At 41.8% G+C, this 19,287-nt stretch overlaps 1 protein-coding gene across 4 annotated transcripts in view; it reads right to left on the minus strand.

The window, feature by feature from the left end:
* Nucleotides 1-19,287, minus strand: part of DYM (dymeclin) — a 206,929-nt gene that overhangs the window by 172,357 nt on the left and 15,285 nt on the right. For all 4 annotated transcript variants that reach the window (XM_027896872.1, XM_027896874.1, XM_027896871.1 and 1 more), the window contains exons 3-6: nucleotides 11,387-11,439; nucleotides 10,625-10,718; nucleotides 9,163-9,305; nucleotides 2,782-2,854 (exon numbers count right to left, since the gene is read on the minus strand). In XM_027896872.1, coding sequence (XP_027752673.1) covers nucleotides 2,782-2,854; nucleotides 9,163-9,305; nucleotides 10,625-10,718; nucleotides 11,387-11,439 — 363 coding nt within the window. The remainder of the gene's footprint in view (nucleotides 1-2,781; nucleotides 2,855-9,162; nucleotides 9,306-10,624; nucleotides 10,719-11,386; nucleotides 11,440-19,287) is intronic.

Genomic DNA, 19,287 nt, shown 5'->3' on the forward strand with positions numbered 1-19,287 from the left:
CCCCAGTCCCTCTCCAGCTCTCCTGGAGCCCCTTTAGCCCTGCCAGGGGCTCTCAGGTCTCCCTGGAGCCTTCTCTTCTCCAGGTGAACCCCCCCAGCTCTCCCAGCCTGGCTCCAGAGCAGAGGGGCTCCAGCCCCGGCAGCATCTCCGTGGCCTCCTCTGGACTCTCTCCAGCAGCTCCACGTCCCTGTGCTGTTGTTCCCAGGGCTGGAGGCAGCTCTGCAGGGGGGTCTCACCTGAGGGGGAAGAGGGGCAGAATCTCCCCCCTCCCCTGCTGCCCACGCTGGGGGATCAGCCCAGGGCATGGGGGTTTCTGGGCTGGGCCATGTCCAGACTCTGCCCCACCAGCGCCCCCAGGACCTTCTCCCCATGGCCGCCCTCCCTGGAAAATACCATACACAGGTATCCCAAGCGCCTGACGTGACTCTGCCCAAAAGCAAGGAGTGCTGTTGCACAGGTACCTCTCCTCCTGCATTCTGGGCACAGAGATGCGTCTTCCCTGCTTTAGAAATAAAAGTTTCAGTGAAGGAGAAAAACAGAAGCTCAAACCGGGGTGCAGAGAAGCAATATATTTAGACAGCAGCTGCCAGCTGTACCCACTCCTTCACCAAACTGGATCTACAGAGACCAAGGGACACACTAATTGTGACAATCCTGTTAAGGCTACTGAATGCTCCCAACAAAATCTTTGGTATTCTGAATGACACTTTAAAGACAGGCTCAGAATGGAGATTTTAATGGTCTGTCACAACAAAAATTCATCTTTAATAGCGGCTTTACAGACAGACACTCTGTTACAGTGCCACTGTAAGCTGCCAAAGCTGCCTGTCCTCTAGCAGGTGATCCTAAGTCTGACACAGAAATCATTACAAGTTTGAATATTTCATTTATTCCAGTCAGTCTATTCTTTCCCCAAATTCACATACTAGGTTTGTAATTCTCTTGATTTATTCCAGCTAAAGACAGAAATTCTCTCTCCCCTTGAAACAAAGTTGGAAAAGAATCTACTGAGATTCAGGGAGAGGGAGGTAAGCAAAAGGTAGACTCTCTACTAAAACAATCCTGACCATTTTCCTGGAAAAAAATCAATATTACAGCGACATCTTAAAACACCTTTATGAAGAAGAGATTTGGATTGTCTATTAGAGAAATAAAGGTTTTCCCATGTCTCCTTTCCCCTACCCTGCTTCCCCTTTGATGACATGGGAATAAATCTCTTAGTTAAGGCCACATCACATTGTTAAATGTATTCTAATGGCAAACAAGGCAATAATATACACTTTTTAAAGTGTTAGTATCTTATTAATAATTCAGCAGCGTGCAACTTCGGGAAAAATTTAGCTAAGAAAAGAAAACAAAACGAAAGTCTTGCACATCTGTCTCTTGTGACAAGTTTTTGATATAGCCGAATATTAAAGATTACGGACAGGCTTTATGACTCTTTTTTTCTCTAATAAGCCATTATTATCACTAGATGATGCAGTAAACCAAGTGCTTTCAACAGCTGCTTCCACTCCCAGCAACCGCATTCACCCAGGAACAAGAGATGCTGGCAGGTCCAGCGGCCGAAAGGGGTGAAGAACAATCACGCCAATAAATTTTCCCCTGCCAGAAAAGGCAGAATAAATGATATTGGGCTCCACGCACACATTGGTACTTCCAAGAAAGACAAATAAAACCCTGAAGGATTTATGAACTCGCCCGTGTATCGCAGTCCTTTCAGCCCTTTGTACTTCCTCTAATCTGCTCCGAACAAAGAGTGTATCTGTTCCAGGAAGTCCTGACAAGCTCTGCGGAACGACATTGAATTATACCACTAACTCATTACACACTACCTACACAAAACCCTCCTGTGATGTTGACAGAGCCGTATTTAATGAGAGGAGTGTTTCAAAAAGCACTGCATCTCTTGTCAGTTCTCCAGCCAAAAGAACAATCCCAAGTACAAAATCAGCAGAGCTTTACGCTGCCTCGTAACACGTGATCTGAAACTCTGTCAGAGCTGAAAACCTTAGACTGGGGCACTGCATTTTAGGCACAGACTAAAACCAACACTATCTTTAGTAAAGTTTATCTTGGGAGGAAAAAAAAAGAAGTGAAAACTCATCTGAACAGGTGTGGAAAGAGCACTTATTTCCAAAGAACAAAGTAAGCTCCCCTGCATATCACACTGAAGTATGGTTTATGTCACATAACTCAATGAGATGTGGAATCAACATCTCTCAAATACAGCAGACGCCTGAAAAATCAGCCATGAAAACAAATCTGCAGATCTACAGAAACATTCCACTTACTCATTTCTCTTCCTCAGACATCAATTTGCCGGTATTTCAGAAATCAGTACCAAATAAAAAAAACATGATTTGCTTTTTCAGTTCAAAACCCCATGCAACTGCAGAAGAACTTCGGTTTTCACCTCTCTGCATCCCCCAGAGACGAGCTGACACCTCCAGTGTACCACTAGCACAACCTCTTCCACCGGTAGCTGGCTGAGCGCTGACAGAGGCAGCTGAAACAAAAAGTAAAAACCCCCACAGAACTAAAGGGGATAACTTCTGCTGATGGTGTGAAGTGTGTGTGAGGTGCTGACCACGTACTTCTGCCAACAGAACATTCAGGGCTGGCAGCAGGGCATCAGCAGCAGCAGCACTGCACCATCATGTGGAACACTCACAATCAAGTATTTAGACACTATAAACCCATCACTGCAAGTTTCATCCTGTCTCAAACGATCAGTTCATACAAGGAGGCTGGAAAAAAAAAATTAAAAAGCCAACTTACAAGAGTGGAATTTCAACAATAAGCTGGATGAGGCAACACAGCAACTCTTCTATGAGGTCTTCACACTCTGCTCCTGAAAACAAACACATCAAAGGATTTGATTTTCAAATACCGAAAGAAAACAAAGCTTTAAACACACAGATTCACATAGTCAGTGTTTAAATTAAGGAACAAACACTAGAAGAGAAGTTCCACCTGTTAAAGGAGATGGGATTTTTTTTCCTGAAATAGAAAGCGCTTGGGATTATCACCAGAGAAAATGGTGATATCTTCAGTTTATTTAAATAAAAAAAATAACTAATAACAAGTGCATGAATTAAATGAGGTGTTGGTATTGTAGGAATATGCTAATATTTAGCACATCAAGCCTTACCTTACTACTTGCATAAGTAGTTATTTTATTACTAACAGTTGAACTAACCACTACTGAGTTCTCATTGGTCCACAGACAAATCTCTCAAAATTCCCATCACTTCACATATTTTCCTCCCCCTTTTGCTAAATCAAGTGAAGACTCATCAGAGACAAATAGAAAACAGTTTCATTTGTCTAACATACACTGAAATATTCTGATTTGTGACCTGTCAAGAGAACGCAGCTACAGAGCACATCACTGCTGCTCATCAGTAATGAGCATACAGGTTTTTTCATGAATATACCTTTATTTATTGAAGAGGTTTTACACATACTGATGACAAGTAACTGCATTTTAAGGGAAATTACTCTCTAGTCACACTGCAACAAAATGCATGAAATTATTCAAAATTATTTTAAGACATTCAACTGTCTTAAGCAATAAAACTGGTGTGTTTTTTACATCAGCATTGCAACGTTTAACAGCAACAGCAAAAAAAAAGGCTTGCAAGACTCACTGAGGAAAAAGGTTATTAAACCATTTGAAGTTTTCATATAATACTAAAAAAAAAATCCCAGAAGATAAATCTCTTGGCTCATCAGGATTTTTTCCGCTTTCAAAAATAAAATTATGAAGAGAAACCTACAGCATCATAAAGAAGTGGAGGAGTTTATGGTGCTGAATGGCTTAAGAGCAGGCAGTTTATCCCCTGCATTACAGCACTGCAGCAAAATAATTACCCAAATGCCTGTTTATTTTGTATTTTCCAATAAATAAGTCTTGCCATAAACACAACATTATAGCCAGGTTACAGCAGTTTTTACTCCGTTTAACCCAAGTTTGTTCTTGAGCCCAGGACTCAATTTTAAGAAGCACACCAGGGGGAATTATTCACAACAAAGCAAAATTATTTCTTTCCACAACTGATTTATTAAAAACACATTAAAAATTGTCACCTAGTGAACTGCACATTCTAAAGGAAATCAGTTTTTTATCACGGAAACATGGTTTCCTTTATATAGAATCCCTCATGAGTAACACAATGCAGCTCCTGTTAGTAAAAACCGAGAACTGCTCGGAGTATTTAACCTTGGACAGAAACCACAGCCAATAATGGAGCCCAGATAATGTATTCTAAAGTAACTTGAATGTGACATTTTCCTAAGGCTCTCTGAATCTAGAAAATGCTCATAAAGCAAAACCTCTGCTAGTTCCCAACAGTTACCTAATTTTTTTCTCCTGACAACAGAGGAAAGGGAAAAGAGAAAAAAGGATGAAAAAAGTAAAGTGAATGCGTTTTTAAGACACTGTTTCTTCCACCATACTATACGCACAACTCATTTGAAGAGAGAATAATGTTATTTGAATATGAAAGAAGGCTTTTCCCCCAAGACTATATTCAAAATGATATTGGGTTAGCACAGTCATGCAGAATGGAAGATGTGGTGTGGTTTTTTTAAAAAAAAAAAAAAAAAAAAAAAGCCTAATTGCTGTAATCAATGTCATTCAGCCACGATAATTAATGTGTCCTTTTCCCCATTGGGGCACAGCATTCTTGTTTAATTTTCATCTTGCCAAGACAATGAGGAGGATACAAGCCAAATCTATAACGTGAGAGAGAGCCATAAACATGGAACACTCTGTGTTTTCACAAACAATGCCTCTTTCAATAGCAGGATAAAGACAATACACACAAGACTCATTCACATTAATAGATCACATACTTGGATCAAAGACACGTGTAAAGCCTTGGGGGAAATAAGTAAAGGTTGAACCTGTCCAGATAAGATTAGAGCAGACTCACAGGGAGAGGAATCATCAGTGCATCTTCCAAACTCCACTGCACAACTGCAAACTCAGGCTTTAAAACGTTCAGTTATGCTAAAGTACCATTTTCACATCACCTATGTTTAAGCCCTCAGACACACGGATTGCTTAATTCCGCAGGCAGTGTGTTAGATTTTGACTTTTTGGTGGGGTTTGTCTGTTTCGGGTTTGGTTTATACATAGATATTTAAAATTCCTTTTTTTTTTTTTTTTTTTTTTTTTTTTTTTTTTTTTTTTTTTTTTTTTTTTTTTTTTTTTTTTTTTTTTTTTTTTTTTTTTTTTTTTTTTTTTTTTTTTTTTTTTTTTTTTTTTTTTTTTTTTTTTTTTTTTTTTTTTTTTGTTTTTACTTTTCCAAAGCTACACACATTTCAGAAACCGGATTAGCACACAATGCACAGGTAAAATGGCTTATCCAGAAGAAACTGTACATGCCAGGAGGCTGTGCTTCTAGCAAAACCAGCTCCATCCTTGGCCATGACAGAGTCCAACACCATAAAAGTCTGTCTTCTCAAGAACCAAACCACTACATTGCCAAAACCTGATCTGAGGTGCTGTCCCAGCTGGATGTGCCTAATATTAATAAGGTATTCAGGCACAGCAAGGTATATCCTCACCTTAGATGCCACTTGTTTTTCTGCCCTGTTGCTCGTACAGATAGGACAGAACCTGGACACAAGTAATGAGATAAATCACGTCTTGCAAAACAGCATTAAGGTTTCCTTGGGTTTTGTGGTTTGATCATCAGCTCTGAGGACTCTCAGAAACTCCCAACTTAAAGAGTGCTAATAATAAGTACATAAATTATTGCCATCCCTCATTTCCTTTATATGATAGCTGAACACTCAAAAAATCATTTAAGTGTTGCAATAAACATGTTGTTAATTTTTCCCTCCTCTAAGTCCCCTTACTTGCTTTAATACACCAGGAACAGCCCTCAGCAGCCTTGTGATAAAAATCTTCTTTATAGGGAGTGGATAAGCCTTCCTATTACAGCTCAGGGAATAGGTGAAATGAACTGAGGGTCTGATGCAGAATACAATACCCAGCATGTGCTCTCTTACACCTCTGAATCACAACACAGGTAAAGACTGAGCGGCAAAAATGGGATGCAGACAGTGGAAAGATGAATGATTTTTCTTGGTGAGACTAATTCCAGCTTCAGATCAGCAGATGCCATGTCTTTTTTGGGGATTTATTATTATCAGGATTTTTTTAGCTGAATCTTAAAAGAATATGGTTTAAGTCTCTATAAGGACTTTCCTGCAATCAAAATTATGCCATATCTTTCAAAATTATAAGCAAATTCCCAATTATGGATGAAGAGGCAAAGGCTGCACTTCCTGGGCTAAAGGATCATGTGAAAACTATCAGAAGGAAGAAATTTCTACTCGTTGTACGACTCTTCTAAAGGAAATCAAAAAACACTGCTGCTAGTGGGGACTCAGTGCTGTGCAATTTCTTCACTACAACTTTATAATGGTCAGCTACAACACATCCATGCACTCAAACCTCAGAAAAAACCCACATTTTATGACACAAAACACAATTGCACAGCTTTCTTCTGAGCTTAAAACAGTCTAGCGGGGCAAAGCACAAACAGGACATTCAGGAAAAGGCAAAGCACATGAGCTGCAAAATCTGGGAGGAGACCAAATATCCCAAGCAGGTGCTGATGCTCTGACTGCAGTGTGAGCATCCCAGTGTGCTCTGAGCTCCCAGGCGCTGTGTTTAAGCTCAGGGAGCACGGCACTCAATATATTCTCCAACTAGAAGGATAAAAATGTGATGCTCGCAGTTTAAACAGGGAAACAAACACGAAGGAGTTCTGATGATCCTGAAAAGAACAGTTACCTTTTCTCAGGAGGCTGAGAGATGGAACAAAACATATAAAAATGGACCACAGGAAAGAGAGGTTGTTTGTGTTGTTGGGTGGTTGTGCTGTTCTCCTCAGTAACTACTCACCAGGCATCAAGGCAACAAGGAAATTTCAAAATTCAGACACTGTATTAAGGCTTTTATCTATATGGACATTTTATTTACATTATCTAGTTGACAAAATAATGTCTTTTATAAGTCTTGTTCTATCATGCTCGCAATCGAAGAATTATAAATAAGATCAAGATCCGGAGAGCAAAAAAACAGCAAGAACGACTAAGAATGTAATTTTTAAAAAGCATGTTTTCCAAATACAGCAAAACCTCAGTAAAAGTACTAATAAATCTATGTAAACTTCACAATAACAGGCATGTTTTAGTTTCCGAAGAGTCAAAAAAATAAAAATTCAAGAAAGCTACACTTGACTCCATTATAGGAAGGTAGTCACCTTGTTCCCACACTCTGCAGATATTTTGAAAAACTTATGGGAAGATTTTTAGGAGCCAAACCCGGTGGCTGTGTAAACTCATCCCGTTGTGAACCTCAGCACCCTGAGGAAGGACACAAGAACCATCCCCAGCTGGAAACACGAGGAGGAGCCGAGGAGCGGCTCATTTCCTGCCTCCCCAGCAGACCACACACAATTACCTTCCTAATCAACAACATCCCATGAACAATCCGCCCGGAGATAATTGCTAAGTACATTTGCCACCAATATGCACAAAATTATCGCTAATAAATGTCACTGTGAATTACAGTCAAGTGCTACTAGACACGGCATAAACACGGATCTGCCCCAGCGACGAGAATCACTTTCCACACCACGCTGCGAGGGACTCCCAGAGCAAGGAGTAAAGATCACAGGGCTCCAAGCTAACAAAAGTATCAGCTTTTCCACCCATCCCACTGGGTTATGCTGTACACTGCAGCAAGAGGTGGGCCATTTTCTCAGTCCAGGAACTAACCCATAGGCAGTCTGCAGGGATAGCGTATTGCAAGCAGGTTTTCCTTCCTAACGCGTCAGAGAGCTGACTTCACTCCTGGATATCACTCACCACAGTTGAAATACATTAAAACCATTTCAACATGTAGCACTTAATCTTTTGGCACCAGAATTCTGATTTCCCCAGAGCAGTGGCAGGCGCCAAGGAGTTGAACAGACTTTAATGAGCAGTTTTCACTGCTCGATGAGCAAGCAGCGATTCGGGGTCCTCAACGCGCATCCCCCTTGCGGGAAACTCACAGTGAGATGCTTCTGGTTGTCCTCCCACAATCCACTCACATGGTATCAGCATTCTGAGATGTTTTTGCCTTTATGGGGGTAAGCAACATGCATTTGCAAACTGAACAGTGCCTGGGCTTGGCCCTGGCAGTGCTGGGTTAGCAGCTGGACTCGACGACCATAGAGGGCTTTTCCAACCTGCGTGATTCCGTGACTCACAACAAAGCAAAGGGAACCAAGGCTCCCATGCCAGCATTACCCATCACGCGCTTTGCAACTCTGTAAGCAGAGCATCTTGATACAAAGCTACACAAAGATTTGGGGCAGAGAGCGTTAACACTGTCTTTTCGCTGTAATAGCTGATTTTGAATGCATTGGCATTATTCTTACTCAAAAAGAAAGAACAGGAAAATAATAGCTGGATTACTTGAGCGTCTTCCTTGCCATCTTCCATCTTGTGTCATACAGGCCCCATTTCCTGGAGATGCACCCGTTTTAGAACATTCTGCCTAAATTCTTTGACTTTTCTTGTTCAAGAGTGTAAGCTCCTGCCCAGCAGTTGCCTTCTCAATGGATCGAGTCTAACCACGGTACTGTTAACCTTCCCTCACTAGACTCCTAAAAACGGCATCAATTCTACTCTATAGCCGCTGTTGGTTTATGAAAAATATGTGAAAAGAAGCACTAAATTTCAATATCGCTGTTCCAACAGTAGTATACAATCAGCTTCAGGCCAGCTCTGTTCTGTTCCTCTGAAGAGGACCACTAGCACCTTTCAAAATGTGTGAAAACGACTAAAGCTCAAGTAGGTCTACAGATCACTTCTGAACAACTGTTTAAAAGTTGCCAAATTAATCTAAACCTATCTCTCTAGTACTTAATTCCTAGTTTTAAAGCAAAGCTTGAGATTCTTAGTCTAAACAAAACACAGAATCATAGTATTAATTAGACCCTAAAGGGTCAAAGGCAGATGAGTCCAACCATTAACCTGACTCAACCAAGTCCAGCACTAAACAATTTCCCTAAGTGCTGCACCCACAAACATGAGGACATTTTACTTTCTCATGGGATGTTTGTTTCAGTAGCACTCCTGTGCACCTACCATATGAGCTTGGTCCTGGTCCTGCTTTCTCTTCGTAAGTAAGATGAAGCTGGAGCTCCTCTTCTGACATTCGACTGATGAATACCTTCAGCAGACAGCAAATAATGAACAGTGCATTGTGAGCCTGCCAGATAAAGAGGTGGCTAGAAAAGAAGCAGAAACAAACAAGAATCAGTAATGCTTCACCAGCAAACATACATCAAAAAACCGCAAGAAAATAAATGCCACAGTAGACAAAGCCCCTGGAGCTGAAGCAAAGAAAATCCAAACTGCTCAAGCAGGGAGTTCAATTGAAAGCTGAAAACACAATGGAAATGTATTTAAAAGTAGTGCAGAAAATACAACCTTATTCCCAATGACATTTATAGTTACAAACACCAGAGCTGACAGAGGCATTACTCTTTGATGGTTCAGCAAACATCTGAAGGTTTCTAGACACTGTGGACTCGAGGCACCCAGACACTGGAAAAGTTCCAACAGATCTGAGACCTGAAAGCTTCTCTGGTTCCATGAACCTTATCCCTTCTCCCAGTCAAACAGCCCTCAGGTAACCATAGGCATTTGTGGACTTCATAAGCACCATGCAGCTTTCCTGTGCAACTCACACAAGTATTTGCCAGGTTTTATGAATGCAAGGGGAATATAGCTTTGTTATATTTTCTTGAGTCCCAGTAAGTAACTGCTTGGAAGCCCATGCAACAGCACAGAGTCAACTACCACTTTCAAGGTATCTTTGGATTAAAGCAGCAGGAGCTCTCCAGGCAGGAATAACTTCTTTCTCCAGATACAAGCAAAAAAAAAAAACTGATGGCAGTCCTGGGAGCAAGGGGGCACCAAAAGGGAAGTTTTCCTTTTTGCAGCCTCAGATCTGATGAGAGTGGGACATTTATATCTGTGGGTGTCGGGGAGCAACTACGGAAAGACTCCTGCAAAAGCCCCACAAGTGCTGCACAGGAAACCTCCTGGAGCTCTTTCCTGCTGCTGAAAGGGGCAAGCAAAACCAGTGGCAGCCGCATGACATGACCTGAAAGCAATATCTTGATACGTATTTATACATATATTTATAAATATACATTTATATACGCTTCTATTATTTATATATTTTAAGCGTTTCCAAGATAAAATACTGGCTTGTTCATTAAGCTTGAGCTAAAAAGTTCAGGTGATTTTTTAACAGCTCTAAAACAGTTGTAATCCTAACTTACACCATTTGTACACAAATGTGTTCATCTTAAACACAAATATGTCTTTTCCATCAGCAACCTATCTACTACTGTACCTAATCTTCTGTGTTTGGAAAAGTACTGGACACTTGTTCTGCTTTAAACAACAATTTTAGAGAATTCCAAGGTTTGGTCTGTGAGCCATGGTAATTAGTAAATGGTAATTAGTAAAGTAAAAAATTCAAAAGGAACATTGAAAAAATTTAAACGGCACGCAAGATTTTTCTCCATGGACTTACTTCTGACATTCTGCTGAAATTTTTAGTTCTTTGGTTCTAGAAAGAAAGACTTTAATCAAAGACCCAAGGTTTCCTGTCCGAGGATTCTTCTCAACTAGATAAGGAAAAATAAGATACAATTACATAGCACGTCTAAGTTGACACCATTTCATTCAAACAACACATAGAAAAAACCACAGATCTCAATGTCTTATATATTTCTACATAAAGCACAGTATGCCTGTTTGGCTGTACAGGTGTTGCTCTTTTAAGATTCTCCAGCACATGACTTACCACTTGCATAATTGTTCTCTAAATGCTATTCATCCTTTCAAAAGATTTAAAAGAGCCCAAAGGTGGGATACTCACACTGCTTCCTAAGACTTGTCTACATCACAAGATGTCAGAAACTGCCAGAAACCCGGGCAGGTTTTCACAACTACCTTTTCCCTTCTTGAAACACCATTGATCACATTTATATCGTTCCTTCCTTCCATCCTCTGATCCCTTCCCCTTACTGATCAGCTTAGAGGGCAGAGGGAAGAAGAGCTAGCAGGGGTGGAATTCTTTGTTTTAAACCTTTCAGGCATCTCATTCTGTTAAACAGCTCGTGGTGGAAATTTCTAAAGGTTTGGGATATACATAAACGCAATCTTCACGCTGCTTTAATCTTACTGGTGGAACACATACAAGCAGAACACCGAAGACACAAATGTGCACAGGGGTGCTGTTTCTTAATTCTTCTGGAAAAGCACATGGAAAAAATATGTCACAATTTCTCACCTAAAGACTTGCAGACTGAGATTGTGGCTTCTTCCAAGAGCTTTAAGTCAGCGCTACGGAAGAAAGAAAAGAAAAACAGTTATACAAGCAGTTGGGTCCTGCACTGGAAGTGAAAATGCACTACAAAACAGTCATAAAATACTTCCATGAAGCATTTAATTTTAGCAATCCATTAGCTGGCAGAGGTCAGCTTGTCCAACCTCCCTGCTCAAGCAGGGCTCCTTAGAGCCAGCTGCCCAGGACTGTATCCAGGTGGCTTTGGAGTATCTCCACAAGCTTTCTGGGCAACCCATTCCAGTGCTTGGCCATCCTAATACCAGGCACTGCAACATGAATCTGAAGTACAGCAAATACAAAGCAGGAAACTAACACTCAAAAGTGAACTCTTGAAGCGAAATGTCTCTCCTCCCCAGTTACAAGTGACAAGACAAGAGGAAACGGCCTCAAGCTGTGCCCGGGGAGGTTCACGTTGGATATTCAAGGAAAATTTCTTCATGGAAAGGGTTGTCCAGCCCTGGCACAGCTGCCCAGGGCAGTGTTGGAATCCCTGTCCCTGGAGGGATTTAAAAGCCATGTGGATGTGGCACCCTGGGGACGTGGGTTAGTGGTGGCCTTGGCAGTGCTGGACTAGATGACCTTCGAGCCCTTTTCCAATCTAAGTAATTCCGTGATCATTTGTACTACCACTACCTTTGTGGCCCCAGTGCCGTCATGCTTAGTTCAGCACCACTCAAAACACATGCAGAACAGCCTACAGAGTCAACTTGACTTTTTTTTTACAAGAAATTTCATTTGAAATTACATATTTCTAAAGCATGAATTAAAGAAACCTTAATCCGACACTTAACCTCGAGCTAAGCGTTTCCTTTAATTAATGTTATACTACTGCAAGAATCACATCAGAAACACCGATTTTTTCTGTAACTTCATTAATTGCCTGTTGATATGCCTCAGAAAACCATCATCCAAAAAGAACAATAAAGCAGTAAAGCAAAACCAGCCAACAACCACGGAAAGTAAACACCATCTGCGTCAAACACATACTTGCAACACTACGAATCTACCAGCGACGGGTAAGTGATCCTCAAAAACATCCTCAACAGATGGGAAAACAAGATGAATAACCAGATATTGTGTCCAATGCTGCACTATGAGCAACACGAAGGTGTCTCAGTAACTAAAGGGCACCCTGTTCCACCACCCTCATCGATAAAATTTCTCCCTTCTGTCTATTCTGAATCTACCCTCTCCTAGTTTAAAACCATCATCCCTTGTCCTATCACCTCAGGTCCTACTGCTCGGAGCTTTGGAGGAGAATGCACAGCCCCTCCACGGACTGAACCAACAGTGTGTAACACGGGCTGAACAATTTCAGAGCTCATGCAGCCACATCCTCGTAATGAGAGGTATGACAACCACCATCCTCAGAGCAAACAGGAGAGTAGCCAAGCAATGACACCTGAACAGTGCTGAGCCTGTGAAGGTTGGTGGTGCGGCCTCTGTGGCAGCACTGCTGTCACACAAAAATACAGCAAAACTTAAGAGTGCCATAATTAGAGTGCCAAAGTCACTGTTCCTTCCTAAGTATTAAGTGTTCTGAAGAGTAATATGATTTATACAAAACCACCAGAGACTAACTCTCTGTCCCACCTGCTCAACCCCATCTCAGCAGCCGCCTACAGCTCTGCCAGAAACCTAACAGGCAGTGGTGGGGAAAACAGCCCTCCTTCTTTCTGCTTTTGAATTTAGATGGTAATACAATCAACCTAAGATTATCAGTGGTGCTGTGTGGGAAGCACCTACTCCAGCTCCACTGCCAAAAACCCTGTGGAGATGTGCTTCTTGCAAGCTGTGGAGTTTGAGCTGTGACCAGACTCCCGAGGACTAGAAGACGTTGGCAGGAACGGCAGCCAGAAGAATTATTTCAAAAACCCTTCAATAGGAAACGATTCAAGATGGAGACATCAAACAAACTAAGTTTTAAGATGGCTGCAAATTTCCCTGTATTACCAGAGTAATTTGCTGTGCAGTGAGCTGACAGCTGAGACAGCTCTTCACCTACAGCTGAATATCCTAAGACAACTTTATGCAGATGGGCTTGCCCTGATATCAGATACCAGCACTCATTCCTCTCTTATGGATTGCTTTGAAACGTAAGATTCAGAAAGAACAAACTTACACTTTGATATATACTTTAAAAACAACGGACTCGGTCTCGAAGGTGGTCTCCTGTTTCAGCACTAAAAACATGCGGAGTAATTAAAAACAAATGGTATTGAGCAAGAACATGCCACCAGCAACTACACACAACAGGTCCATGACAACACAGTTTTCTAGGTCTGTGTGACCTTGCACTTTAAAAAAAAAAAAAAAAACACAACAAACTTCTAAATTTGCCCATCTGGCTGCTTGTCATCAGGATTTATTCCTTCCTAAGAGCAGGGAGGGTGAATATTGCATAGGACACCAACTCAGTAGAGAATTCTTAGGTACTGAATAATCATCATCTAACACAACATGACCCACCTCCCACCATCCAAAGATCCTGGGGACACAGTCTGAGTGGTTATTGTAATTGCTTCAGGATTTAAACCATAAATGCAAACATGCAGCTTTGAATTATGGTTCATTTTCCCCTCATTTCTAAGCAGTTGAGAGTTCAAAGTATACTGTTCTTACAGATTTTTTTCTTCCCTTTGAGTTATTAAAACCCACACAAAATCCTCAAAACAAATTCCACAGAGTTGCCTAATTTCTGCTAGTTGCCAGGATCAAAACCAGTGAAAAACCAAGCAAGGTCTTCAGATCTTCAGCAAAGCTTTTAACACTCGAGTCATTCTTTTTCCTACCGAAATAAAGCGCAACGCTTAAAAACTACAAACAGCCCGCTCGCTCTTACTCATACAACAAGAACACAAAACCGAATTTTGCCACACTCAAGGCTAGGCAACACCACCTGCAAAATTTCAGTTCACTCTTCAGGAACACCCAGTGAGGAGGAATTTCAGCAGAAACACCACCCCAACACACACACACACACACTGACACACCCCTGAAATGGTGTTCTTGCACTCAGCGGAAGTATTAATGCTGTTATATCCCCACAGACGGATTCATGGAGAGAGTATGGGGGGAGCACGAAAACAGCAGCTCATTCCCAGGTACCTGGGGCCAAGCTTAGCAGTGCCTTCCTTTCCTTTGCTTGGGCAGGAAAGAGGAGTGAGAGACACGGAGGAGTGAGAGACTGGGTATCTTTTTGTGCAGCGAAGAGACGGAAGGTAAATTACAGTAACACGTAAGTAGAAAATGCCAGAGCTAAGAGTCATAAGGTGGCACAAAAGAAATGCTACAAGCAACTGAGGTACTGACTCTGCTCCACAGTCCCTGTGGAGATGACATCTGGCTAATGAATTAATGTAAGAATGGAAACCCGACACTAAAACATTTGTCTTTTCATTAACCCACAGAGCAGCACTGGTGCTAAATATTCAAGCTGTATTTCAGCACTAACAAGAGCCAGCACAGAGCGAAGCTCCTTCACGTCACTGATCAAAAATAAAAGATCCAATTTTCTCTAAAATCCCTCACCTGATAAATATGGACTGCCTTGTTGTCAAATACATGTATATAGACATTTTGTGTGCAGGGAAGGGAAAGGAGCTGGGAAGGGTCTGGAGCAGCAGGAGGGGCTGAGGGAGCTGGGGGGGCTCATCCTGGAGAAAAGGAGGCTCAGGGGGGACCTTCTGGCTCTGCAACTCCCTGACAGGAGGGGGGAGTTGGTGGGGGTTGAGCTCTGCTCCCAGGAAACAAGGAACAGGAGGAGAGGGAACAGCCTCAAGCTTTGCCAGGGGAGTTTTAGGCTGGATATTGGGAAAATTCCTTCATGGAAAGGGTTGTCCATCCCTGGCACAGCTGCCCAGGGCAGTGTTGGAGTCCCCATCCCTGGAGGGATTTATAAGCCCTGTGGATGTGGCACTTGGGGACGTGGGTGAGTGGTGGCCTTGGCAGTGCTGGGGAACTGTTGGACTTGATGGCCTTGGAGGGTTTTTCCAACCTAAACAATTCCACAGTTTTAGGCGAATATTTGGGAGTAATATGGCAATTTGAGACTAAATTTAAAATGCATTTAAGTCACTACCCTGACATAATATATTTAATTGTAACAAAGTATCAATGGGAGGATCCAGGAAAACACAGCCTTTCAGAAAAGCAAACGAAAAACCCCACACATTTTCCAACCTAAACCACTCTGGGATTCTATGACATGAAACACCAGTTTCCATCCATGGATCTTTAACACCATGATCACAATGACCTGGGTGAGTTTGGTCTTGTAATTATGTATTTAAACTGGCACTACCTGAACTAAGCTACCTCATTTTGAGAAAGCTGTACATATTTACATGTTTACCAGTTCTACAGTTTTCCAAGGAATGAGCAAAAGGTACCACCTGGTGTGGGGATTCAAACAGCCTGTGAGCACAGGGGGGGGGAAACACTGAGGATTTAATCAAAATATTTTTAACCACACTGGCCTGACTGGCCCACTTAGATCCAAGCAAATATGTGAGGTGCAGAATTGCTTCCCACACACTTTAGGAAAAAAATTCCAGGCTTCACAGGAGTTCCTGCCTCGTCCTGTGATCTGATGGCCAGCATTTTCAAAGTACTTCATAAAAGAAATAAATTATTTCATTTGCCTTTTTTTATGTAGAGGGTCTAAGTCCACAGACTTCAGCAAAACTAAAATTAATAATACCAAAATTTGCTCCCTTGAAAGCACAGACTTCTTTAAAGAAAATGGGTTTATCTTGTTTAATTTTAAAGGTGTAAAATTAGGAGAGGTTTCACAGCGGCAGTGATTACTGTCTGTAACATCCCAACACCAAGCAGTAAGAGTATATTTTGCACACCAATTGTCACTACAAACCCACCTATACAAGGGCAGCTTCTGTGTGACTCCAGCCACCACCCATCAGTGGTGGAAGTAAAGAGAAACCAAGGACAGTCGTTAATTTGTTGGGACTTAATCACTTTGTAGCTGCTGATCAGAGTACAGGGAGTTTCTTCATCGGGGAGTGAGTTTTCTGTAAGAAACATCTCCTCGGTGGAGGTGGGAAAGAATGGTAAGCGGAGCAGCCTGCCAGTCAAAAAAACGTCATAGTTTTCATTGACTGAAAGTTGCTTCCTGACAGCAGTCAACTTTGAAGAACGTGGTCTTATCCCCTTTTTATTTTAACAGCATCACCCTACGAGAGGTTTCAAAGTGGCAGTGACTTCTGTTAAAGTGTTAAAGAGGAAACATTCTGGGAACAAACTGTAATTACAAACATACCCACACCAGGACACCTGCCCTTGGTACGGTAAGAAAAAGACCCAAACCAAAGCAGACAGCCACCCTCTCTAAAAAAGGAGGCAGAAAAAAAACCCAAAGGAGCAGCTTTCCTGACTATTTTTCCTCATTGTAAGGCCTTTTTTATTTGCCATTGAATACAAAACAGAAGAACCAGCCCATTTAGTAAATTCATACTGTGGGAATGCTGATTTTAATGAACTAGTTGGAGGAAAGACATCAAAGAACATAAGGCTGCATATGATTTATTGTACCACTTTAAAAATGTACCACGTTAAGGCAACATAAAAGCTGCTCATTTTTATGTCTTTCCACTAAAGGCCCATGCACACTATTCTTGAACCAGCAACTCATTAATAACTCCAGGGAAGGAACAAAGCTGAACAGTAAATATTAGGCACACGATTTTCAGCAAGTTCTGCTTTAGTTAACTTTTAAGTTTTCCATCAGAAAATAATTGTAACTAATACCACTGCTAAGGAGGAGGCTGCATTCTTGGTAGCAACTCGCAGGAGAGCCAGACAAACACGAGGTCTGCCTAGACTGAGAGCTAAGGCTCCAAAGTAAACTTCACAGCTCCTCACTGTAACAGTAACTAAAAAAGTCATCCAGAAAGGCTGTATTTTGTTTTTCCAATATCCAAGCATTATTCGTATTGATAAGTCAGCCACTCGAAATGTAGAAGTGGCAGATTTAAGAGGTTTTATACAATTTTAATTCAGCTCCCAGGAGTCCACTCTGTGCGACAAATAAGGACCCACGAAGGGAAAAAAAAAAAGAACATGCAGGAGTGTGAAATTGGAGCACCAAGTACTTCCTAACGGCTGAAACCAGAAATTTCTCAGCAGAAACTTCTGTCTGACGATATCACAATACACCTTTTACAGCAAAAAGCATGAGGCAACCTAAAACTAAACTGCTGGTAACTTTCCCTTTTACTATCACTTATGTACATACCACTTATCTCCTACCACTCCTAGAGTGTGAAAGGCCCCAGTAGCCTCCCTTACCTGCAAACAGCTGACTCTGTCAGAGACTGACTCTGGCTGTTTCTATCACTCATGGCAGGGGAGTCACAGGGATTCACCCTCAGCTCATTTCTGATTACTGACAGCTGATTCAGAATCAGGGGTTGTGAATACACAGTCCAGAATTAGTTACACATAATATTTCCCCCTAATACTTGCCTAATTATTAAGAAAATTAACATTATGAGAGGAAGAACAAACAGCCCAGAAAAGCAGAATGTTACACTCCTAGCAGCCAGCTCTGCTTTGACCACGTGCTTTCCCATTCATTTTTGGATGGCACAGCAGTTTTAAGCAATCCCACCTTTTAGCCCAACAGTCTGCTGTGCCCCCCCAAAAAATCAATCCCTCGCTGTGCCAGAATTGTTTTGTGGTGCCAAGCTATGAATCACTCTAGGGAATTAATCTGGCTGAAAAAAATAAACACTTTTTTTTCAGCTGTGTTATTTTTCAGACAGATGAGTTTCTGATTAAACCCACAACAGAACCAGATAAACACTGGAAGAGATAGTGAAAGGGCAAGAGCATCTTGCATCAGTGCTGCTGACAGAGACACAGTAACTTTGCAGTCAGCAGCACCGGTATTTGGCAAACTTTATTCCCCACAGAAAACTACCTTGTGTTCTTCACAGAAACAGATCAACAAGTTAACAGGACTAAAAAAATAAACCCAGTAAAGAAGGCATGGCTGAGGAAATGAGCAACGCTAAAGAACTCCGTGTGGAATCACAAAAAGAGAGATTAAGATACGCAGTCGGGTAGGGCTGGGGAGAGAAACCCAAGGAGAGAACCAGGAAGATGAGAAATGGATGAACAGAGGAAGAACACAATCAGATTGAAAGGGGAAAGAGAGAAAAGCAAACTAAGGGCAAAGAAGAGACTACGAAAGTGCCAAGACAAGCAGAGCAAAACAAAAATGCAGACGGACAGCAGAGCACAGAAAGCAGTGCCATTGAAAGATACAGTATCATGTCTCTGTGTTTCTCAGAGCAGAAGGACAGTCTCTCAAACCAAGCCCTAGGCTTCTGATTTCAAAGATTAAAAGACCATTGTTCCTCAGAAGATCCAGCTCAGTTTGGCACCTGGGACCAGCAGGACGTGGACTAACTTGGAACGGCTCCTGTAAAGCAAAGCACCAGTCACACGTCCCTCCCTAGAGAGAGCAAGCATGGAAAAGTGTTAAAAACCCTACAAACTTCACTTACGCTGATTCAGATTCCCCTTAGATGTCTTCCTTGCAGATACTGGTTCCTTGCTATGGCCAAGGTTTCCTGACAACGAGGTGAATGTGTCAGGCACCTGCTGCTGAAAGGAGGAAATCTACCCCAGCCCCACCCCAGAAACTTCCCCACATTGCTGATTTTTCTTGGATATTTTGGCTTTGGTTGACTGCTTTTCCTACTAACATGCATTTTCCTACTGCCTTCTCTTCTCATGTACTTCTCCCCCTCTTTCTCTGTGGTACTGCTGAATGTAGAACAGAATTATGTCCAAAGCAGCATCCAGAAAAGACAACCCTC

This window comes from Empidonax traillii, unplaced genomic scaffold, assembly GCF_003031625.1.
Source record: "Empidonax traillii isolate 1590-97213 ecotype Southwest subspecies unplaced genomic scaffold, ASM303162v1 scaffold519:size850040, whole genome shotgun sequence".
Lineage (NCBI taxonomy): Eukaryota > Metazoa > Chordata > Aves > Passeriformes > Tyrannidae > Empidonax > Empidonax traillii.